We start from the raw sequence: 26,652 nt of genomic DNA, 5'->3' as shown, positions 1-26,652 counted from the left end.
ACACAAGATGGAGGCAGTGACATAATTAAACATATAAGGAAGACTGATGTGCAGCGCTTTCTGTACTTTCATTCATTAATGGCAGGTTTAAACAAAATAAGGTCTATTTTCTTTCCAAGAATACATAACAAACTTAAAGATTCTCATCTGGTTTAGAAATACACATAATACACATTTATTTCTAAAAATATTCAACATATTAACATATTCTCTTCTTTACCTTCGTTTGATTAGCCAGTTCAAGATGTCTATTCAATACTCTTTCAGACTCGGACAAATAAGAACCAATCTCCATACCAGTTAAAATCACTGGGGTGATCATTTTAATTGATTGTGATACCTTTAATTGAAAACATTTATATAGTTATACAGTTTATATAGTTAATTTACTTAATCAGACAGCTTAAAAATCTTAGGTTTTTTAGAACAAAGAAACCCAATTGATTGTTAGTGTTTATATTATGTACTTCGTATAATCAAACTATTCGATAAATTAAAATATGAAGGGAGAAAATTCTACTATTATAAACCTAACACACATGGTCAGAATTTGAAGAAAAAAACTCTGGTTTGCTCATGTTTTGTGAAGTGCTCCCAACTCTTCAGCTTTCTTTCAGGAAGTCCTTACTATATTATAATCCTGGCATAAATACTTTGATTATGCTTCATTTTACAATAAGACTATACGTATTTTTTTTTTCCAACAGATACATTTAAAGATTTTCTCACGAGCCAAAAAAAATAATTTTGTGCAGATACAAGTAGATAACTCAATTTTCTGCAAGATGTACAGATATATCAGACAATGATAACAGAACACGTTGTGGAAAGCAATGGCAGATAACAGACATCACACATGTATAATAAATGATTATTAAGCTATTAATAAGTGTCTGCCGAATGAGGCTCAATCTTTATTAAATGAAGCTCTGCAGAAGTTGAATTTAGCATCCAATTCTTTGAAAAATGTTCTGCATTAGCAAAAGGTTGCACTATTAAGTACCTTGCTTGGTAAAATAACAGCAACATGGGCAGTGTTTCCTACAATGAAAGATAATATGACTCAGATTTTCAAATGCCCTCTAATACAATATGGGGAACAGAATGGCAGAAAAAGCCAGAATGAAAATATGCATCAAAACTAGTTCTACTTCCTGAGTAAAAATTACATTCATAATTAAATCTTTAAATTCACCATGTCACAGTGACAACCATTGCAAAAACAACATCAGCTACCAGCAAATATCTTTTTAGGTAAAAAAAAAAACCCTCTAAGTTATTTTTTATCACATTGTAATTTCAAGAAATCTCTTCTTTGGAAAAATATGTGTAAACGGATGTATTTATTGCAAACTGAAATCTCACTAGAATGAACAGTTCATTATAAACATTACGCAAATACAGAGAAATAGCAGAACTAATTATTCAGTTATTAAATCTTATCTACCTTTTTCAGTCTGCATTTTGGAATTTCCTTCGTCTGAACCTTGTTAAAAAGATTATATTGCATTTGAATTTGAATATACACAGGGCATGTTGTTTTGAAGGCCTGTCTCCATTTCATCGCTGATAAATCATTAAAAAGGTCAGCAGTAAAAGAGAACATTCAGCCACTTCAAGAAGTCTACTCATTTCATACCCATGAAAGAGCTAAGGCAATTATAGTGAAAGGACACACTATTTCAGCATTACTGAAAATTTGCTGCGGTCCACTGTCACCATTCTTATTAAACCTCAATTTTGCCATACTTTTTTTTTTTTTTTTTAGCTTCAGGAAAATGAAATTGAAGACATAGGAAGAATACAGACAGCCTGCATTCAAGTCACGGTCCTGACTGTTTGCTGCTTTGCTTCTTTTCCAACAAAGAACAAATTATAAAAGCTCATTATCTAAACAAATCCATGCTTTATTAAAAATCACTGGTATAATGTTCTCATGGAAACAGCTGCATTTTTCAGAATAGCATTGGATTCACTGGTGCCTGTAACAGTAGTCAGCATTCCAAATACAATCATGTGTGCTAACAAGCCAATATGTTATTTGGAATTATTCAAGTCAAGTTTAATATTCACACAGCTAAATTACAGAAGTGCAATGCACTGTTCATGAATACATTAACAAGAAGGCATTTTATGAGGTACCTTATTTAGATGATCTTCAAGTGATGCAGTCAATTGTTGTTTCTTCAAAGTAAGTTCTTTGTAATTTGGACACTGCCCAATTAGTTGATCTACTTTTTTCTGAATACACTCTATCATCTTCTGAATTCCCATTATCCAAGAGCTAGAAGTGAAATATGCAACTATTAGTATTCACAAGGCTTGCCCGGCAATCAAGAGAATAATGCTTAAAAGAAAAATCCTTCTGTTGATTTCTGTCACAAGTAACTTATCAAGAACTTTAACCCTTAAAAAACCCTCAAAAGAAAACCAAAATTAATGCAAGCAAAGCTGATAAGAACAATACAGTATTTCCAAACTAATCATTTACTACCAGTGCATACATCAGATTTGCATGCCAGACATCCTGATTCATCTTATTTCACAAATAGCTTCATATGGCTTTAATCACATTGTCTGAAGAATAAGGTCATAAACAGAAAGTCCCTAAAGAGAGTGGAAATACTTGGCATCTTGTTTCTACTTTTAAAGACACTTTTTCTTTTGATTTTCAAAATGTTTCAGCATTATTACAGTAGCTGCATTAAAACACAAACAAACAAACAAAAAAAAAACATGTTGCACGCATTTTAAGTCACCAATTGCTGCCTTCAGCAGCCAATGTGGCAGTCTAAGGTCAGGCTCAGATTCCCAATTTACAAACAGCACAAAGATGGAGTAAAGAACAAATCAATTAACAAAACTCCGTCTTATTTTAGAATTTAAAACATTTAACATTGGGTAGGCAATTCATAATCTGAATGAATGAGGTAAACACCTTCCTGTAAAGAACTGTAAGGAAATTATCACATACACTTAAATCTGAAACTCTGATAGGAGAAAACCCACATATCGTTTGATTTATCACTAAAATGTATTCCTAGTAAGAGGTTTTGTAAGATGAACCCTTTCAAAACATGACTTTCATCACTTTAATTTCATCATAAGATTACTTTGATTTCTGTATTTATTCAATATTTTCTCCTTTGCCCTTTCAAATTACAGGAAGTTTTCTCCTAACTTCAGGCTAAATAGCTAAATTCTCTTAAAAGGAAACCTTGTTCTACAAGCATTTATGTAAACTATGGTGTTAACAGACTGTTCTGCTTGAATATGATTCAAGAATTCTTCACCAAGAAAATCCAAATTTTAATTTGCTTTGTAAACTGCGCTTTCAAAAATTAGTAATCTCTTAATCTGCTGTTTATTCTTGAACTGTAAGAATGTTACTCCTCTCTTTTACCACTCCTTAAAATGTAATTTTTAAAGAAAAAACTTCTACTAGCATCATTCCTTAACATTAAGGTTTATAGTTTTTAAAATAAGTTAGATCTTAATAAAATCTTCAAATCTTCAAAAGCATTACTGCTTTGATGAAATAACACAATTTTTAACAGTGAAATTAATTTTAATCTGTATTAAAAATAAACATAATTCTTACAATCATGATCACAAAAATTAGTTGAAAATATAACAAGGGCTATCAACAAATATATTAATTGTATAATTTTTTTTAGATTTACAAAATATATATTTTTGCTGCACTTCTGCATTACTAGCTAGATTTAATATTATGAATCTCAAAATCAGGTTTACCATTATCTTTCTTTAACAACTGCTTCTGCGGCTTTTCCATAATCTACTCATCTTCCATGTGTAAATTATTGACATTTGATCTTATTCTTATAATATAAGCTATAATATAATAAGACTGCAGTGTCTTATTTGAAAATATCATCATTCTACATTTCTACCGAGAGTCTTATTTACAATAATGCCATTTAATTCAGTGGCACAAACCTTAAAGATATAGCTATCCTGTCTAAGGGTTGGCAGTATTACTTTTATAGATCATAAGCTATTCAGGAGCACATGCATATAAATTCCGTGGGTCATTTTTGGGGTATTCTGAAAACGACAACAAACCATGTGGATGCAGAAATCCGTTTACATTTTAATTCTTCTCCTAATGCTCCCTACTCCGTCTTCTTTCAGTGCAGTTAAACAGAGACCACACATAGTCCCTTTGATATTGCATTAAAATTCATTTTCCACTATCTCATTTAGAGGAAATTATGCAATGGAGAGCATAATTCCATCCAAATGAACAAGGTGTGATCCAACTTTCTTAAAACCAGCAGAATCAGATAAGTAGCTGAGGATGTGACATTATTTCCTCTGTCATAAATGAAGAAGTTCTAAAACAACTGTGCTTTAACTATTCCTTCAGGGCTCTCAAAGCTATTTGCTAATTCCACACAAATTTCTACTGGCTGCCATCTGGATTGAGAAACCTACCAGATGGCAAACACTTAACAGCTATGTATCTTGTTGTCAGATAATATTTTCTTTTCTATATGATGACAGAGAAGATTTTTGAAAAGACATGTAAAGTTTTTCAGATCCACACCCTTCACTGTCTTTAAGTGATGACTGCTCATCTCCTACAGGCTTTCCCATCTTGGTGGGTAAAGGAAATGAAAAGTTGGCAAGGGCAGTTCTGACTACCGGTAAGTTGTGCAGTATGGGAAATAAAGAGTAATCAGTATTTAATCTTCATAAAAGTCCTGTTTCCTATCAAAATCTCTCTTCTCCCTTGGGCCTCATGTTCATACTAATTCTCCTGTCCTATGCGGGCTCACTACTGGGCTAAATATTGGTCAGTGTTTAAGGACAGAATCCTGGTTTACACAAGACAAAGACGACTCACTGTCCTTCAAAACACATGTATACTCTTCTTCTGAAAAGGAGCACATATTAAACTAGTAGGACAGATTTTACATCAATGTTTTACATCAATATAACAATTGTATCTGCAGAGCATATCATCACTAATATTAGCAAAATGCATGGAAGAACAAAGTGATTTCATTCATGAATTAAAGATATTGAGAAGTGGGGAGATTTCCATATTTTCTGCATTTGGCTTAATAGGTGTATCTTTTGTCTTGCAGCAAATCACATTATTTATTACAATGATAAGTTTCAAAAAGGTCTTAAGGGCAGCAAGGAGTATTCATAGCTATTGACATTTTACTTTTTATTTACTACCCCAATATTCTGATCTCGCTATTTGATATCTGTCTTCTAAATAGCACAGGACTTGCCCAAGGAAAGAGATTCAGCTTGTATGAATAGTAACAGTGAGATGCAAAAATATATATATAACTGAAATGTGATTTTGAGGTCACTTTGGCCTCACCCACGTCGATTATTACACTGGCTGTAAACGCAGCCTGGTTCTAGCTAGCACTATGATAAAGCAACCGGCAGATACGGAAAAATGGAGTAGATATGAAATAATGGAGGGAATACCTGTGAGAATCTGCTTTATTAACTAAGGCTTGTCCCTTTTGCAAGGCTTTGGCTGCACACACTTTAATTTCTTCCTGTAACTCTTCATGCTTCATTGCCAAAATAGGCAAACTTAAGCCTTCTGCATTAACGATTTTAAGGTGAATCTCAATATCTTCAAGAGCACCAAGGGCCTGCAAAAGAAAAGCATCTACTGTTAGTATTTCTATTTAAAATATCTACACATGTATGATTTTTTTTTACATAAAACAGATGATCAATGGATAATTAGTATTGCCTATTTCTTCAGAAATGAACAGCAGTATATTGAATCACTGTATGATACTGACTTCACAGATCACAGAAAGTAAAACAGCAATAATTCCACAGCATTTAAGATTAATATCAGCATGAAAAAGCCTTAGAATTTAAAATTATTCTCTTTTTCAGCAATAGTCAGGCCAATTGGAAACTGAAGTAAAACCAAAGTAACACAAGGAATACAACCGAAGGCATGCTACTGCGCTAGGGTTTGTGGAGTACGCTATTAATTTCACCCCGTTTTTAATGTTTTAAAAACATCAAACGTGTATCCATCAACCCATCCAACAAAAGGACATCCAATGAGAAGTTAGACTACGGATTTGGCAATAAAGAAATAATTACAGTATCAACACCTTTTAACCCAATGACTCTTATAGCATTTTTTTTTTTTAGTATTTTATATCATCATTAAATGATAAAAGCCATTACAAGCAAAAGAAGAGAATTCTGTTTTAGTCAACATACCATTGTGTCAAAAAAGAAAGCCTTTCATTTTTTTTTAGCTTAAAATAGAGACCATCTACAATCTCTTCAGCTGGTTCTCTCTTGTAGGAAATATCTAATAGCCTTAATTTCCCATTTAAAACATAGATTTACAAAATAAAAATCTTTAAAATTATTACATCTGAAAAGTCTCCAAATCAGAACTATTTTAAAGTAACTGAGAGACCAAAGCACAAGATGCTCCACAGCTAACTAAAAACGTGAATCTGCAAATATACTCAACTCAGTAAAGTCTTACTTATTTGCTTAAATTTATTTAAGAAAACGTTCTCAAGCTTTTGCTGTATTGTGAAAAGTTGCTACCTCTGCTGTCAAAGCAGTAGACGTACATTAGTGCAGCTCCTCCTAATCGAGTAATGAGCAACAAACCTAGCACTGTGTTCACCTGCCCTTCTTGGGCTTCTTTTGTTATAAATCATAGAATCACAGAATGTTTAAGGTTGGAAGGGACCTCTAGAGATTGACTAGTCCAACCCCAAGCACTTGCAGGGTCACCTAGAGCACGTGGCACAGGACTGCATCCAAGCGGGTTTGGAAGATCTCCAGAGAAGGAGACTCCACAACCTCTCTGGGCAGCCTGTTCCAGTGCTCTGTCACCCTCACTGTTAAGAAAGTTTTCTTTCAGTAGTCAAGAAAGGTCAGCCCCGTTGAACCAAAAGACATCTAGAACTTTGAGGGTGTGTAAATAATTTCAATACCAAGTATTTGTCAAAAGCTGTTAGAAAAAAAAATTCCAAGGCAACATGTGATTACAGCCCCACCTGCTGCTCAAAACACAAATTAGCGCAGGCAAAGTCTTCAAGATTGTGTCTTCAGAACATTTAGTTGAGCTATCAAGAGAGTTGTTCAATCTCTATTGGATATGGCCAGCTCTTAAAGATTCTCCAAATGACAATTTGGTGTTTGGACACTTTAAAATAGAAGCTTTTCAAACTTATCTTCTAACTGGAAACTTTTGGAAAAAGATTTTCTTTATTAATACTCTTTGATGAATTTTCTTGAGAAGAATAGACTTATCATAAAATGTAAAACAGAGATTTCACATTTTAAGCATAGCATTTAAGTCTGAGGTCCTCCTTTTCAATGGTTGAGCAGGCACGATGGTGATGGGTTTATAGTTAGTCGATCTTGAAGGTCTTTTCCAACCATAATGATTCTATGATAAATATAGCAATTCATTTTCAAATTTATCCAGTCTTAAAACTAAACAGGACTACTTCATATAGCAGAATGTAAGAGTTTAATATTTCCAAAAAGCTCAGAAACCGTTGTTTTCTTTAGTTTTGATGTAATATACAGCTGCTCAGTACTGCTGACTAAAGACCTCATGTTTCAAAAGCTTTATACTCCCAAATCAAGGCGAGGATACCGAGAAAACATTTCTAACAAAAATACATCTCAGTTCTGACAGTACTTATTTGCAAAAACCTAAAATACATTTTCTACTGACAAGAAAGACAAATAAGATAAAAGATTATTTGCCTAATTCCTCTGCTCTAGCACAAATCAATTTCCTTCAACTAACTGTTGGGTTGTAATACTAGAATACAATACCAGAAATTATTTTGTCACAAGGATAAACTACATAATTCCGGATTACTTCTGAGTTTAACCAAAGAATATCACTCTTTGGTCACGTAACATCTAGTAGACAGGTGATAAATTGTTCCAACAGCTCATTTCTCCATAGTTTAAAAAATTCCCGTGAAAGTTCCAAGTACCTGATTTTGGAACCCGAATCACTGGATCTCCACACGAGCACTGCAGTGATGGAAATTATTGCCTATACATTCCCTTGCTGACCTCACTATAGCCTTCAGAAGGTAAAAACATCCTCAAAATTCAGGGCCTTCATTCACCTTTTGTGTGGTGACTTAGTTTTGGGCTTTTTTAAAAATTTGCCTCTTTTCCACTTTATCATGTCTAGTCCATGTAGTGTATAACAAGCCCCAAAAGAAAGATTATTTATTGTTCTTGTTTCTGCTATGTCTGATTACTAATTATGCCCATGAAGAACTCCTCACATATAGACACTGCTTCTGGTGCCCATTCTAGCTTGTAACAATTTGCACATTTTAGAGCAACTCCTGTATCTTTTCTTATATAGCATTACCTTGTTATGACAGAGGCTGTGATCTTAAAGTATAGCAGATCACATTTCTCATATACCTTATCTGTAGAAGGATATAATCCTTATTTTGAAAGCTGAGTGCTCTTCCCCACATACACACTTTTTAAAATGCATTTTGAAAATACACAATTGCCATTTGACATAATTTTGAGGCAGACAATCACAGTAAGGCTAATCAGATTAAGAATTACGCATTCCAAAACAGTTTTACAAATTCTATTTGCACAATCCCATGTATAACAGTCTTTAAAACCAAAGTAACAGTTGTATTAGCAGCATACTATGGCAAACTTGGCTTGTTACCAACCTTATTAGCAGCATTAAAAAAAACATTGGCCTCTTGGAGCAGGGCCTTCCTTTCTTCCATACGGCAGCACACCTCTTCCTGCAGCAGACAGATTTTCTGATTTGAAAGCTTCAGATGTTCTTTATCTGCAGAGTCCTCCCAAAGCAAGATCTTAAATCCTTCAGCCTTCAGTAGTTCCACAGTAGAATTCCATTCCTATGACAGATAGGAGGGGTAGTCTAAAAAGGGGATCATACACTGAATTTCCAGCCACACAGCCAGAAACATTATTGACTTGAGACAGGTACTTTAAAATTGATATGCTTTAAAATGGACTGAACTGAATCAGTACAAGTTTGCATGGAGGAGCTTTGTCTGCACTGAATAGTTTGAAGCAAGTTCACCTAATCGAAATTGATTATCTGTATCAACTGCTATTTCTTTTTTAAACTGTTCATCCTAATCTGTCTTGTGTTTCTAGCGTACTGACTCCACTGACACCTGAATATTACCCAACCAAGGCAATACTGCAAATAAGGCACTTTATTGCATGAACAAAATTTTTCTTTCCACATTTTTACCTATGATGAATGCCAGTATGATCTATACTATAACAAGTTATAAAGAGATATTTAAAGAGTATTAGACTAGATAACTCAAACATAAAAAATATTGAAGGGAGTCAAGAAGAAACCTTTCCATGTCTGTCTCACAAGTACTTTTTTTTTTTTTTTTTGCTTTGCTTTATTACTTTAGAGGAGGCAATAAGGTAGTAAAACTGTTAGATAATGTACTAATGTACTTTGTTCCTACTGTGCTTGTCAACACTTAAGAGGACTGTATTATGCTATTCAAAATAAAAGCACCTCCTGCTGTTATTGTGCAATTTCCCACATCTCAGGCAGCATCTTTCCCTTAACTTTTCCTGATAATTAAATATACTTTGAAATAAGATAAAAACCTTTTTGAAATTCATTTAACATGTCCTTCCCTAGATTTACATCAAATGTCTAGATCAGCAGACAGAAAAATATTTTACAATGTGACAATTGTCCATAAAACTGCTGTAAAGTGTGAATATATCACAGCAAGAACATAGAGCAGGTTTTCTTTTTTCCTTCTCAGCATGCCAGAATAATGTTGGCTTCACAACTTTGGTTTTTTTTAGTTACACTATTGCTAGAAAAAGATGTAGTTTTGAAAGTTTTCACAAAATAAGCCATCTGGTTACTCACAGATCTTTGACAAGCAACTGCAAGCTCCACTATGCTGCTGTTCCCTTCTTTGAAATACAGAAAATGAGATGAGACATAGTTTGGCCTAGGCCAGTGCATTCCTTTTCTGAGACCATCCATGGTTTCACAACAACCAGTATGATAGAAACATTTCTTCAAAGCCTTATTTAATAGAGCCTTCTCCAGATGAATTATAACTGTCCCTCACTATGGACTCAACCTGAAACAGGCAGGCAAGAGACTTCCTACAATGCCCAACTTACTCGTGCACAACACATCTAAGCTTAAGAAGTGTGGTGATTACGGTGAAAAGGACTAAGTTCTCTGAGCCATTTGAAGTTCAGCTCTTTTACAGACAAGCACCTGCAGGCCAAATCCTGCCCACTGTATTTGCTTGCATATAGCAGAAAATGTGCTGCTTTGGAAGATTCAAAGGCCCCAATGAAATTGCACAATTCTCCAGGGAAAACACTCAAAATACCTCACATAAGTATTATTTGAAGCCTTAAACAAGATGCTTTTAGCTTCCGGTGAAGTAGAAAGAGATGAATATGGGGAACAATGAGAGATATTTTTTCTTTTATTTATTTTTCTACTACTGATTAGCATTTAGAGCTAACTCTTCCTTATTTTCCTTTCAAATTAAAATGATCACTCCTAAGCTCAGGATGCAATATTCTTTAGCCTGTAATTTATATTAAGTGAGACCATGCAGTGCACTCTTTAATGCACAATACCTCGTCCATAAAATTCTTACGTTGCATCCCTGCCCAAAGTAATATTCTGCTGTGCTATGCTTATTTGTCTTTATATTGGAAATGGATAGCACAGAATGACTCTCCATGTACTCATCTTTAATAGATCTATTTGTGAGCAAGGGGTTTCAAATTAGGTGACTGATACTCAATCCTTTCAGCAACACAATGTCATCATCTTCCATTACTTGCAGCTGGGATGACTGGTACCAAAGGCATCCTATAATCAGGTCCTAATAGGGATTTTATTCACATTTGAACAGTTAAACATACAGATGTTAATGAGAATTAGAAAACAGATGACTGATTAGGTAAAATAAAGTTGCCCATAGTCCTTTTCCAGTGTTCGAAAACAGTTCATTCTAGCTATAAAAAAAGAGCTTTAAGACATCTGCTAGATCTGATAAACAATTGCCAGTCTCCTCTAGAGCTTGCCACTCCCGGGAAAGCCAGTAAATTTGCATCCACACAGAGAATTACATAGGTGCATGGCTAGACAGAGAGGGCAGCCCCGGGCAAACATTTAACTGTCTCACACATTCGATCATTAAGCAGCATCCTGAGACTGCAGTAGAACAAACTGAATCTCTATCACATTAGGACCTGGCACGGCTATTCCAGCTTGAGCAAGTGTGCAGATCTATAACACAGGAAAGAAGCACTCATCATTACATTACTAGTTCTTATTAAAGGTAGAACTGCCCCCTGCCCTGTCCAGCTCTGAAAAGTGGCAGAAACTATGTAAAATGCAATTTTGAATGCTTTTCTTCATCGCTGCAGTTGCTTGGCCACAAAGTGGAGCTAGTAGTTCTTTTTTTATTGTGCCAAGCAATTCACAGAAATGCAACAGAAAGCAGTTCATCAGTGCTAGCAGATGGCTCCACTGAATCACTTTTTCCTAAACAAAAGCTTAGAAAGCAACAGAATCACTCTCCTTTGAATCAGTTTCTCCCCTTTCTATTCTTAAGTCTTACATGTGGGTGAGGGTTTTTCTGCTTTAAACTGTGTATGAATTGTTGGTTTTATCTTTGACCTTGATTCTCATACAAAACATTGCTAATGTTAAGTGGTTTCACCTCTGTCAAAATCATTGCACATTCCAGCTCAGCAACCTGAACTTCATGCCATGATATTGAGTGGAGAATGTGAGAAGCCATTCTTCTATCTCTTGTCAGCCCTGCAAATGGGTACAAGGCTAATCTCTGAGCAATTTAACCAAATTGCTTGTCATGTAAGTCTTAATGCAACAACACATGCCAACAAACATACATACAGATCTTTGTGTGAGACTGTTCAGAACACAACTTTCCACCATCTTTCCATCAGAACAGCTATGCTCATTCAGCATGTCACAGTGACTTATCACCAGATCCTCAAAGTCACAGTATACACAGGCAAAATTCCTCAAAAAGATGCATTTTCACCGCTGAAGGTTGTAATACAGAAATTCCAAAGTGGGTGAAGACTTACTTATGAATGCCCTCCTTACTTCTCACAGAATACCACTACAAACTGCTCATGGACATTCAGACACTATGGGAAAGTATATAGCTGTGTTCAGTTCAAGCAGTACACACAACAGAAAAGATTACTCTTCGATTGCCTCATCAATAATTATAAAAGTTTTAAATGAGAAAATCATAAGAAATACTTTTGTGCATGTGTGGGTGCATGTGTGTGTAATAAGGCAGTAACAGTGAAAAACTTCTCACTTAAACATATGCACCTGCACCAGATACCTACTCATATATACATATATTATATGCACGAATTTGCTCTGTTTTTCAGTTTTGCAGTTGTTTCTCTGATCAACTATCATATTTCTTACTTTCATTTTGACTTCCACTTCATTGTGCTCTTGAATTAACTCTTCATTTTCCAATAAAGACATGCCTAGGTTTTGCCTGTGAAAATAATCTCTGATGTTCTTCTCATACCAAGATGTTACCTAGATAAACAACAAAAATCCCAATCATTAATGAAGAACTTCAGAAATGACTGATCAGTCTCTAAAACTTTTAGAAAACAGTATCATCTACAAAGGAAGCCCTATTTTTTTGCCCTATGGCAAAAGCAAAATTAAGTTAGAACTTGACAAAAAAAAAAAAAAAAAATGAGCGCATGTTTTTTAACAGGATAATGATATTGCAAATTTTCCCTAAAAATCTCGTGATGCTAAGTCTGAACATTTTACAAGGATACTCAAGCGAAGACTAAGGACATCTCCATCTCTGGCCTCAATAACTTAAGTTAATGACATACTATTACGTCAGTATATATATATATATATATATATATATATATATATATATATAAGCTATTATGTAGTTCAAAAAAAAATCTGAATAGATCTTGCTGAATAAGGTGCTTTGCAATTCAACTAACCTCACAAGCAAAGCTAGTGAGTAGACAATAGCTAAGGGTCTTTAATATTCCTCTGACACAATGGGAAGCTTTATTTTGGAAGCACCGCACGATAGTTACAGGGTTATCACAATTAGGAATGCACTGCTGCAGACTATACCAAAATTAGCCTACTTCAGAAAATACTGAAAAAAAAAAAAACCCTCCACTTGAGTCTTTTAACTGACCTTTTCAGTTAAATTTGTATAGGTTCCTCCTTCTCTGAGCAAACTTTATACCCAACAACTCTAGGGCTGCAAGACTTTCTGTATATTTGCACTAACAAGTTAGTGAAACTTTTGTGGAGCCTCTCATGAGAAAGAATAGAGCTTGATGTTGCTGAAGTTTCTGTGGTAGCATTTGCCTTTATCCTCTGTGTTATCCAATTTGAACCCTGGCAGATGAGCACAAAGGAGAAGGTGCAGGAGGGCATCTTACCTGCTTCTTTTGTTGGTGCCACACACAAACATGTAGAACCTGCTCCAGTCCCTGGCGCTGATGTTTAAGAACTCTGTCCAGTTGCCGTCTCCTGTCTTGTAACAGTTCAAGGAGGTTGTCAATTTTCAAGCAGCTGCTGTGGGCTCCCTGAATCAGTTCAGGATTTGCATTTGGCCCCTCAGATTTGAATCCTTCTATGAATTCAGTTAGTTCTTGACTTTTGTTTAAGAGGGCCAGTGACCTTTCCAGGAGCTCTGTAAGAATAGAATTTCACAGAAAAAAAAAAAAAGTGCTTTTAAATGCAGTGGCATATTCTAAAAATTGTTTAGAGCTATATACCTATCAACATACACAAGCTTAATATATATTCATACATTGCCCATATACATTATAAACATTGACTTCTAGAAAGTTTATATCCTATGGCATTTCTTAATTAAGAATACCATAATGTGGCAGAAGATGCTTCTCATAGAGGAACAAAGAGAAGCAACAGACAAGAATTTGTCTAGGTGCAGAAAGTTTGTGGTGGAAGGGCAAAGGTCACCTTGCTACCAGAGCTGCAGGGCTGTGGCTACAGAACATCTTAGAACAGACATGACAGCTTGACAGGGATGTAAAACACAGCCCAGCTTCTCAAAGTCAGAGGAAGAATACAGAGAACTAACATATGCAACTAGATTGCATAGCCGTGCAGCTGCCAGCTACAGCTCACAGTTCCCATCCTCACTTCAGCACTTTTCCTCAAACCTCACCCCTGAATACAGGAGAGCAAAGGTAAAGCTTATCCCTTGGCCACTCTCAAGAAGCTGCAAGACTCTAAAGGTGGTACTAGAGCTGATTGGAAGCTTTTGCATGGAATTTTTTCCATGGGAAAATCCTAGCTCATTTAGCAAAGTGCTGACTTTGACGAAATTTCCAGTGGAACATACAGATCGTTTTCGAACTTGCTTGCCAATCAGCACTGAAAGTCACCCTAGGCTCTCAGCAGCTCACAGAACCAACACTGCCTTGCCCTGATACACTGCAGCCACAAACATGGAACCACAAGATAGCTCAACAGCCAGGAATTTCACAGCTGTCAGGAGGCCTGCTACAGAGTTCAATTACTGCATCATTTTCTTTTCCCTATTAGAAGATTTTCATATTTGTTCTAAAATGTTTTAAACTCAAATGTCAATGCACACTACCAGGAATGGAATATTGTCTGTACCTTTTGTATGATGCTCTTGTTGCAAAAGTAGTTCTCTCAAAGATTCAGTATTTTCAAACTCTTGGGTATTTCTCAGGAAATCTTCAACTTGGTCAATTTTAACAGCAAACTGCATTATGAAAATAAAAGGTGGGAGGAAACACATCATAATTCTTTTATAGAACTCCAAAATAATTTCTGTATTTTAGGAGAAATTTATGAGAAATTTAAATTCTCGGAAAAAGATAAGCATTTTTAGTGACTGCTGGCTACACTTTGTAGCCTCTGAGCTTCTTCAATCCTTCCGAAGTTCACATTCAGAACCCATATTCAACTTCCGTATCCTATAATTACCATCTGTCACTTTGTGAATCTTACACAGTCTTCAAATCCATTGACAATTCTTATGGAAGAATCTGTGAATTCTAAAGCCTTTTGTGAAGACCTATTTTAAAAGAAGGTTAATGAACTGTTAACTTTGGTCTCATATCCAGGAATTCTCTCATGTTAAAACATTAAATTCCAAACAGCTGAAGGAAATATCAGACATAGATCAGACATTCAAAGCAATCTTGTGACAGTAGCAATGAGTAGCAAGTTTAAACCAATATTATGGTAAAAACATTAGCAGATTATAGGGCAACAGGACTATATCTGTCATAAAGATTGAAGTTAGCAGCTCAGTTTTCCAGATGTTGCATATTTTAATTATTGAAACATGTTGTGTTTCATGGATATAGAGCAGATTTGTTCAACTAGTTCTGCAACTGCATAAGCAAAAGACTGCCAAGATAGTCCCACTATACAGTAATTAAAATGCTTTAAACTTCTGACTTGCCTTACGATTGCAGAGAATGATTTAAAATTGGTATTATCCCTTAGAATGGATATTACCCATGGACAGGTATACTGAAAAATTATTCAGAATACTAATCAGAATTACTAGAAGTTTTAGCACAAAATGGTAAGCCACAAATTTAAAGTATGACTGTCAGACATTCAATATACAAAACACTGCTTGTATTACTCATGCATTTTCAAAAGACTTAAATCAAGAGATAATGTCAGCTAGCAATATATTCCTCCTTTTGTTAATCCTTTTTTTCAGTTGTTTTTATCATCTCTTTTCCATTCCTTCTAAATAATTTCATTGTTATGAAACCAGGCCCTGGCTGCCAAAAGTTTCAATGAAAGCCCAAGACTGGGATTCTTTATTTGGTTTCCATCTGTAAAGGGGCATTTCCTAGTATGATTACTTGGAATGATGATGATCTTGGGTTAGGATATTCAAACATACTAAAAATCTAGACCCAAATTCTGCATCTTAGTCTGGTGTTTATCATTTCTATTGCTTCACTGCAAGCACAAAGAAATCAAGATAGTTTACACTGGTATTTCAGGGTAATCAAAGATGCTGATATGTACAGTGAAGTTAAGATGAAAAGTTCATTGCTTTTTCTATTACTCCATATTTTCTCCTTCTTGATAGTGTGCTATAAAACAAATCCATTGTATGTCAACATTTGGGATTTGAGTTTTAATTTTCATTAAAGAATACTCTTGAGATTAAGCTTGTCCTTTATCACAATTAAAAACAGATTAATAATCACAGGCTATCTTTTAAAGAAAAATGAAATTAAACAATTTCTATTGCATTCTTTTTTTGCATCTAGCAGGTATGATCTATGCCCTGCCCCAGCTATGTTTTTAGTAATGAAAGCCTGTTACAGGGTCAATTAAAGTACTCTTTACTCTGCACTGGGTCAACCTTTGATTGCATGCAACGTATCAGTGATGCCTGTGTAAAATCTGTAGTAATCTCTTTGTAGACTGTAGCAGGTTGTTGATCTGGAGATCTTTCCCCTCAGAGGTGTTTGGACAGTTTGCACTAGAATGGTTGCTTCTGTAGCTCTGACATTAGATCATTAAAGAAATCAGTGGAGAACCTGGGAGAACTGTTAAAACTCTCTTTTTTCTCCCATGTTGGTGACCTAGTCCTGCTCTTTAATGTATCATTTTGAAATAAAGATTTGAAATTTTCACATTATTTAATTTCAACTTTTGGATTGAGTTTTGCCTTCTTCCGTAATCTAAAGCCCCTACATAACTCCAAGAACATGAGGAGAGCAGAAGGCATGGGGTTACACAGGGTGAGCACAAGGCTGCAGGGTGTGGAAACCCTCTCAGCTTTTGCTCCCTATTGTGAGTTAAGAGATACAGGTAAATGGACAGACAGGGTAACAGCAACAACCTGAAATCCGTCACTGTGCTCACACAATTGCCACTTGCACATGGCTGTATATGGAGATCTTGAGTAAAGCATTAGCAAATCAAACTAAATTAGTTTCTAAGCATAACTGTAACAGCTGTACATATTTCACTGCAAGATCTTCAGTGGTCAGCAAGCATTAGAGAAGACCTTCAAGAATTTAGCGCTTTCAGTATCAAATAATTTAAATCAAAAGGAATGAAAGATGTTCTGAAGAATGTAATAGTCACTGAATTACATACTTTACTTTTTGGTCCAGTTCCATTTTTCACTGTCCTTTTTCTTTCAAACAAATTTTGTTTTCTTTCAAACAAATTTTGGATATGTCATTAGTAAGATAATTCTGAAAATCTGTATGGTTTTGTATCAATTTCATCTTCTACTACTCAGAAAAGCAGGGGGGAAAAAAAGGATGGAATGCATTAGAAATTCCTTTCTTAAACAACCAAACTTTCAGAGTGCAATGGATATATAAAAATAAAGGACAGACAAAGGAAAGAATTCTTGAAAGATGAGGGAGTTAGTTTTCAAATCAAGAGTCATTTGCTTTTAAATACAAACCTCCAGAGCATTTTCAAAGAACACTGTTGTAAGTTCCAGAAGTGCCCTCCGCTTCTCCAGCATAATGATGAGCGCATCCCATGCATCCCCAAGAGTCTTGGCCATAGCATCATACACCAGGCTCTGGTCTTTGTTCTCCTCTGCAGCCTTGTCTGCTTCATGCAGCAGGTTCCACACTTGGTCTTCCAAAGTCTGACAAGAAGAAAAAAAAAAGTGAAAAAAGAAATTTGCAAACAGAACTCAAAAGACCATACTGCTGATATTGGCCTCCTCAATGTATCTTTTCAGTGGAACTAGCAAATCAAATCCTAATGACAGCAATGTTGCTGTTCTTACGTTTCACAGCAAGCTTCTGAATTTCTTCCTCACTTACAGGCAACATTTTAATGCAATTTTGTTTAAAAACAAGTGTTTAAAAACCCAGGCAAGAGTAATTTGAACAAATGCAAGGGAGGGGGGAACAGCCACCCACAACAATGTGCACTACTTCCTGTTCTGCAACTTTGCTTAAATTGGCCACATATTCATAATATTAATATTCACACAAATATCCATATTGTCAAGAGGTTCATCCTACTGTATTTCATTCCTTTCACTAACATCATGAGAAAGATAACTGTTGGGCCATTTCCTGTATGTAAAAATATTTGATTAGCATTTGTTCTAATTTTTTCCCCCCTACTTGGGGCATTTATCATGAGCATGAATTAATAAAGTGCCATTTTATTCTGTTATTACAGGTGCTATCAAATAAATGTGTAATGCAAAAATAAATTTATAATAGGCAAATTTAAATCTATCATAGTTCATATTCATACGAGAGCCTGTAATAAAACTAAAACAGGAAAACTTGAAATTCTCCTACATATCAAACCAAAAAGATTGCAGAAAACTAATTCTGAATTGTTTTAAGCCCACAACCACAATCTCCAAACTTCTCTAGACCTTGTAGACCACACAGAAATTATATTTAGAACTAAAAGAGTTGATCACTTCTCTCTAAAAACAGTACTGAAAAAGCAAGTTTTTATTTTTTCATAAAAGAAACAGTGAAATTATTTTAAGTTATCTCTATACAGAGTCAACTAAGAAAAATTCAGATCAGTTTCATGAGGTAGATACCATCACGCTGAAATAACTATTGATAGAAACTCTTTTATATCTCCATTACACTAGAGTGAGATAAGAATCAGCTCAGGAAAAACAGCTGGCCTTAAGAACCTAAGCCATAGTACTCCGATCAATTTTTATTCAGTAGTGCTTACCTATATAATATATAGGCAGTCATACACTGTTGCAAGTGATTGACAAGTGTTATAAGCAGCAGTCAGAACCCTTAAAGCGTACAGACTCATGATAATTTTATATTGCAGAGATTATTTGGTTGTATGATTTAATAAAATTTAAAAGTCAGCTTGAGCAAACTAATGATAATTGTCAGAGTTAATGAACTGAGCTCATGCAAATTTTTAAAAAATCATATTTGTATAATGATGTTTTTCCCTGGTATTTGCCATGGAACAAGGAAGTTAGCAAAAGGGTAACAGATAGAACCTCTCTTCAAAAATCAGACTACAGTTTATAGAAAATATTTATTTTAAACAGAAATCATCCGCAGAAGTAAACTACAGGCACAATGACAGCATATACTTGCCCATTTGTCCACATTATTTACTCGTTTGAGAAATTCTGGTGAGGTCTTGAAATCACCTGTGGAAATGGCTTACTTAATTATATAGTTTATTTTGTAATTTATTTTTGTGAAGTATGAATTGAAGTCAATAATTATGAGCAATATGGGCCAAATTAATTACGATGGTAGGTTTAAAGTTTAGTTTATAGACTAAATTTGTTTCTATTGTGTAGCATTTCTGTCACTCAGTTTATTTCATGATACGAGGACTATACTTGGAAGGGAAATCAAGAATACCCACCATCTGTCTTAGTAACTTGCTGTAGCAAAGAGTACACCCACTTGCTCCAGAAAGCAATAGTACTGGGAGAATCAAACACCAAGACAGCATTTTCTCCAGTGATCGCTGGTCAGCATGACAACTTAATGAAAATGAATAAAATAATTCCAGCTATAAAGAATATCATTATTCTAAATATAAATGAAAGAGTATTGAAAGAAAATTTTACTAGATGCTGTAGTATCATGTGCACGTTATAGTCTCAAATCTACTGTTTCCTGTTCAGCATTTATTCTTGGAGTAATAATAACAACATGTCCGTTGTTATTCTAAACCATGAATACTTGAAATGGAGATCTTCTGAAAAAATTTATTTTGTTTTTCATTAAAACAGACATAAGGACCTAATTCCCAAATTCACCAGGACAAATTTAAATTAGTAACTGAATACAACACAATACTTTTTAATTAAAGGAAAGTATTTTGAGTATTTTTTCTTCCTAATATCCTAATGATGTACATACAGAGATTTTTTTTTTTTAGGGATCAAAGTAACATAAAAATTAAAATAAATATAAAAATAAATATACTATGATTTTGTACTTTATCAATTAACTCTTGCATTAAAGTATCATTAGAATAGCTAAATGCCAAATCAGTTTAGTTTTCTTTAAAGGAAAAAAAAAAAAAAAAGCTTCCGTTAGCAATGCTGAGTCAGTAACAGCTGCCTGGAACAGAGCGCTGGATTACATTCCTTTTCCTGCAGCATCAAAAATACCACAAACTGATCATTCTTTGCTGTGCCAGATTTTATAATTCCTTACACCTGTGAATCCTCAACATATGAAGCAGAGCAAAAAAATTGTCATGAATATTAATTACAATTTACAGTACTTGTACTGGGATGAAAAGTAATACATCTGAAAAAAAAATCCAAATGCATCATCCAAACAGACTGAGTTTACAATATAATGTGAGACAAAGACCCAGAATATTTCTATCTGCCAACACGGTCAGATATTCCATAAATTACCTCCTGTAAGTGCACAGGATTTTCAGCATTGATTCTATGAAGTATGAAATAGTAAACATGTAATTCTTCCACTGTGGAGGACTAGTGCCATGTAAATCTCGGTCAGTTCTGGATTTTTTTTTGCCTGTCCTGCACATGAGCCTTATTTTGAATTTAATTAAAGTAATCAGCAAAATAAAGATAAGCATGTGTTTAAGTGTATCCAGGATCAATATCTTAGTGTCAGGAAAAACGATTTATTTTATGAATTTGTTAATAAATGAGAAATTGGAAAACAATTCAAAACAAACTCAGTGTTGCACTACAAAATCATTACTGCTATAATTTACGAAATTATGTTGCTCACAGAGGGTAAGAAAGAACACAAAAGAGAATCAAAACATCATTAAAACAGGTACTATCTAAAAATTGCTATTTTGTGTTGTAGTTTGAGCTTTCTGCTGCCCGCACTTCAAATTTCTTTGTTATGCTCAGATAAATAATTAAAATATTCAATAGAAACATTATGAGCTCTTAGACTTCATCCATCTTCACACAGGAAATGCATAATTCATGAATAAATACTAAGTGGAAAAAAAGTATTATAATAAATACTTCCAGAACTGAGAATCACTCCTGTAAAAAATTTTGATAACTAGATTTAGTAACAGCGGGCTAGATAATTACCAACAAATGTTAACAGCTTACTATATGGAAGGAATGGTCATATTTGATGAAATGCACAGTCAGTAAAAATTACGCCAATAATGAAACAAGATATTTGTCACTCATAATCAACCTGTAACAGATAATGCACAGTAAGTTTTTCTGATCGAATCTATTAAACTTCGGGAGACTGAGTAAAGATTAGACATCTGGGTTCATACAATCACAGTTATAAGGCCTTACAAGTCAGATGAAAAATATTAGTATTTTCACCAGTATTATTTAAAATATTGGTGAGTATTTTATTATTTTAATTTTCATTGTTAGCAGAACAGGCAGTAAACACTGCTACATGAAAAAGAAGCTAAAGGCTTCTTGAACAGTATGCACCTAGGCTAACTGAATATAAATTATATTCATCAAGCAACTGAATCAGCATCAGCAGCATCAAATACATTTAGATTATTCATTTTCTTATAATTTAAGTGATTCGTAACATAAAGAAATACCTAAAACTTATTTTTTAGTTTCAAGATCGTAAAACAAGAATAGAATGGAGCCTGTGGATGCACTTAGGAATTTCATCCACCTATATATCTATATACATATATATATATATATATATATATATACACACACATATATATACACATAAATATATATATATATACACACATATATACATTATACATATACATATATATATACACATATATACATTATGTATATATACATATATATATACATAAATATACATATATATATATATGTATATTTATATTTTTTTCTCCCTGTTTTCTTTAATACTTGGGTTTCAAGTTGGAGCCTATTCAAAGTGTTTGATTTTTTTACTGTCATCGTTAACTGTCATGGTCAAGTTGTCAGTAGCACCTGCACAATTGCTCACAGAACAATAGTTACAGTCATTTTTAAATCAATTTAAAATATTAACATTAATTATAAATGTTTACTATTTTAACATGATTCAATATTAAAATGTAGTTTGAACTTTTTTTGCTTTTAAAGATTAGAATTATATAGGCTTTAAAATTATTTTTGACAAAGATTCAGTTTCTCCAGGTTGTAAGTATATAAGAACCCAGCTAACCCTGAGCAGTTGAAGGATATGTAGCAGCTTGATCTCCAGATGCCTGGGTCTGACACTGACGGCAGTAAAGATGAGGCACATGCCAAAGTAACAAGAGCAGGGCCACTCTCCTCTTGCTTTTTTTCTTTCATGCTACTCCTCACACTACTTAAAATTCCACTGTATATGCCATACTAGATTACACTCTACATAGATTACCTCCCATATGTTTGAAGTAACTGGGGAAGTACAAGATCACTAATATTAAAGGATGCAAACAGGTATCCACCAGCTCACATTCTTTAATTTCATGCAGTCTCAAGAAAATTAGATAGAACATGCTAAGGTATGCTACCTCATACAGCTCCAAGAGTTTAGAGAATTTTTTTTGTGCGTAGAAATAAATATCTGCCCCGTTGAATCAGGAAGTCGCAGTGCCTTCTGGGATGCCTTTAGACTCATCTTTATGTCGCAATTACACATCTAAAATAATTCAGTTTCTTTCATGTAAGCATGTAATTGCTCAGTGTCTAAATGTCACTGTTGATACATTTCGCTTTCAAGAACGCTGCATCTGTAATTTCAGCATTACTACTGGACTAAAACATTCCTTCCTGAAGACAAGCAATACCTGATGCTGAAGTGTCATTCCTGCCATAACTTGCATCAATTAATACTCGATAAAAAATGTGCTTGGAATATCTATTTCACAATTATGAAGAGATTGCTTGTGTTTACTAAACAAACTGAACAAACCTTTCACAACCTGAAGAAAAAAATTAAAGTCTTGAAATTCCATTATATTTATGAGTTACTGTAGCAATTTTCTGATTTGACAGTAATGCATAAACTAAAAAAAAAAACAGTGTATCTTCACTGTCAGGGAGAAGGAGAGAAAAGAAAAAATGAAACAAACAAACAAACAAAACAAAACAAAACAAAACAACAACAAAAAAACACCCTTACCATTTAGCCTGTTTTTCCAGTGCAAACACTTATCTTGGATCTACCTCCCTGGTGGCTGCCCAGAGAGGTTGTGGAGTCTCTTTCTCTGGAGATCTTCCAAACCCGCCAGGATGCCACCCTGCACCACATGCTCTGGGTGTCCCTTTTTGAGCAGGGGGGTTGGACTAGATGATCTCTAGAGGTCCCTTCCAGTCTCACACATTCTGTGAGTCTTTGAATATATTTATGTGAAACCCCCTAAACAAAGAGATTGTGACAAGAAGTCCAGGTACCTATGTCACTGTTGCACATATGTACTGCTGTATCTGAACTGCAAAGGCTAAATTTTTTCTGGGTGGCTTTATCAGAGGCCTTACCTTAAGTTTAGCCAGGAGGAGTTCATGATCTTGCAATAGTTTTTGAGTCTCATCTTGATTGCTGCCAATTTCTAATAAATTTGGTGTTGATTCAGCCAGTTGAAGATTCACCCATTTTCCACACTGTAATAATAAAATATATATATATGTTTCAGAAAATACAGGCTTTCCTTCTTTTGATTTATTCAGACTCTTGCTTTCAGGTTATACATCCATACATACCCAGTTCTCTTCCAGGACCACCTAATCCTCTCTGTGCTACAAAACTGCTGCAGTCCGAGAAGCACTACTCTGATAAAGGGCAATGACAGAGAATGAAGCAGCGATGTTGCTGGATCCCACAGCACACAGGAAGATTCACCCTTAAATACCTTAACCTTCCTTGTAACAAATTTACACCCCTACTCCTTGCAGACAAACTCTTCTAGGAAGGGCAAGACCTGACAGGACAGAACACTCACTCCCTTGCAGGGCTGGAGTAACAGTGCACCATTCTGAATAGCCACCCAAACCTTTGGTGACAGCCCTAACACATTATCACTTTATGTCGCATTACAGTCAGACTAGCGGCTTCGGCTACAGCGTTTTCCAAGTTGCCTTGAGAATGAAGGCTCTGACTGCCAATAAATTCCAACTGCAGTTGGGCACCTAGAGTACTTTCAGCTTTACTCCACATCCCAAGTTCTCAGCAATCTCTACGTGCATGTTCCAGTTCACAAACAGGCCTCTAGGTGCTCATGAGGACAGCTACAGATGCATAAGGGCTCCTATGAACACATGTGAGAATACAAACTCACAGCTTTAAAAAATAACCACCTGTTTGAGCTGATTTTTCTCAGCAAATACACCAAAGCTGACACGCAAAATCTGTATTTGTGAAGTTGGTATCAATAAGACTACATAGCAGTCTAAGTACAGTTAAAAATAATTTGAATTATGGTTTAAGCTCTTCAAAAGATAATATTCATGCTTATTAGCAAATTTTTGTGGCACCCTGCAGCTGTTACTTTTTAAACTAAGCAAAAGTAATTCCTTGCCTCAACTAGCTTATGCATTTTGGCCAAATTATTCTATTCCAAATGAGAATAGAACAACAGGAACAGAAACAAGCATTAACTTATAAGAAATACTTTTTAAACATTACTTAATTACAGATATATGCTTTGTCATTTATGCTATATGGCTGTTCATTTGTGCAGAACATTTACCCAAGTAATAACCACAGAGTAGCAGAAAAGTACCAAGTCGAGGGCAAAGTGTTAGAGATTCTTGCCTTACCTTAAGTACAGCTATAACTATACTGGAATCCCCAGCCTGAACAGCAACAGAACTGATGGTTGTCGTCGAAAACGTTGGCTCTAAATTGCTTTCATTTGACATTGTGTTTCAAATGAGGACTTCATACATTAAAGAAGTCTTGGTATACCCCTCCAAGGTGCACGACTCATTTCAGAACGCAACAAGCAGGGTTGCTTGGATTCATTCAGCGAAAGAGCTCAGCTAACACCGATTACTCTGCCAAAAGGAAAGAACAGGAGGTTAAAAATAGACAACCCCATTGAGCTTATCGTACTTGAGAGAGAGATTTGACACACCCCTAGTTTGGTAGCATTAAACTGCCTGTTCTTTTTTGTCACCATCTGAAATGTGACGGGCTGCCTCCACAAGCATCACCTGATACCAGATAACTAAAGGAAAAAATTATTCTTAAAATAGCTATAATCAGTTGTACTTTTGAAGCTAAGGAGGCAAATCCTACGTCGTGGGGTTTCAAACATTTTAAAAAGCACCTTTGTAAGCTATATTTTCACATTCTGCAAATAATAACTTTTTTCCCACTCTTTACTGAATATATTTGCTGAACACAGTTCTTCCTCTAAGTCAAAGTATTTAAACAGGATGAGCACGTTTACATAAATCAGCTATTGAATCAGAGCAGATGGTATTTTTTCTCCAAAATATTTAAATGTATAGTCACCATAACAACTGAAGCAAAGCAAGTACTTCATGCGAATTCCTAACTATTTCCTAATGTTAAGACAATTCCTCTGGTTTTCATTTTAATTTTGTTTCTGTAGTCTTTATTTTGATCTAAATCAGCAGAGTGGGAAGGCATCTATAATGCAGTCTTTGTAAAAACTCAAGTTTAGTTGTTTAAAGCCTGCACTCCAAGGTTTTCATTCATGGAAATAATGGACACTTTTAAATCACAGTATTTGTTCAGCATATTAATTCTATTGCCAGAAGCCCAGAGCATGCTACAAGTAGCCTACAGTATTAAGCAGCAGCAGCTGTTGGGTTTTCTTTTGACAGAACAGCTGAGAAAGTGACACTTGCTGTTTAGGTTTGCAGGTCACTGAGGCAACACTATCCCACGTAACTACAGCCATAACTGCTTCATAAGCATCTGCTTGCTGTATCTGCTTAAAAATATGTAACACTTAGATATATTAAGTTTAGAAGAGAGGATCTGGAAGGCTGGTGTGGCAGTTTAAAGTGTAGACATTGCAACTTAACCATTCTGAACTGCAGGAAACTGGATCTAACAACCCCTTATTTTTCCATGTGCCCCCACTTCCAAATTTTTGATGACTGTCCTGAACTACACAGGGCTAGGAAATCAAAACAGGGCTTTTTTTCCTGTCAAAGAACACCCAACCTTTATGCCAAAACAGAACCATGAACTTTCCAGTGACCAACAATGGAAGCAAATATCACAGAACTTTCTTAAACTACTTGGAATACCTTTCACAGGCCCAGAAGCCTTCGGACTAAAACAAGCCTGGTATAGATATTCCTAAGTTTCATGCAAAGATATTAACCAGTAATCCTTGAGACAAGATTAGGCATTTGGTTAACTGGTGTGGCAGAACAAAATGTTTAAAATTTAATGGTCACACAAAATTTGAAGGTAGAAGACATGAGGAAAATTTTAAAACAGAATATATAGCCTTATTTTGCATCAGGAAAAAAAAATCTTATAGCATGACACAGGCACAAAGCTGAGAATTTGGGGACTGCAGCATTATTATTACTATTATTATTGTATTTTTTAATCATGGACCAAGGGAACAAAATTTAACAGCATATGCATGCCTTT

General features: G+C 34.9%; 1 protein-coding gene across 1 annotated transcript in view; it reads right to left on the bottom strand.

The window, feature by feature from the left end:
• Positions 1-24,976, bottom strand: part of CCDC141 (coiled-coil domain containing 141) — a 56,765-nt gene extending 31,789 nt beyond the window's left edge. Inside the window, 10 exon segments of the mRNA XM_088526951.1 lie at positions 221-340; positions 2,143-2,284; positions 5,476-5,648; positions 8,721-8,915; positions 12,518-12,637; positions 13,531-13,784; positions 14,744-14,852; positions 17,553-17,744; positions 23,553-23,675; positions 24,831-24,976. Of these exon segments, the coding sequence (XP_088383077.1) occupies positions 221-340; positions 2,143-2,284; positions 5,476-5,648; positions 8,721-8,915; positions 12,518-12,637; positions 13,531-13,784; positions 14,744-14,852; positions 17,553-17,744; positions 23,553-23,675; positions 24,831-24,932 (1,530 nt within the window). The 5' untranslated portion in view covers positions 24,933-24,976.
• Between the last annotated feature and the right edge of the window lie 1,676 nt (positions 24,977-26,652).

This window comes from Tinamus guttatus, unplaced genomic scaffold (genome assembly GCF_059628265.1).
Source record: "Tinamus guttatus ecotype Peru unplaced genomic scaffold, ASM5962826v1 Tinamus_guttatus_pri_ptg000260l, whole genome shotgun sequence".
Lineage (NCBI taxonomy): Eukaryota > Metazoa > Chordata > Aves > Tinamiformes > Tinamidae > Tinamus > Tinamus guttatus.
The sequence above is the reverse complement of the archived record's forward strand: the minus strand, read 5'-3'. Positions and strand labels throughout refer to the sequence as shown.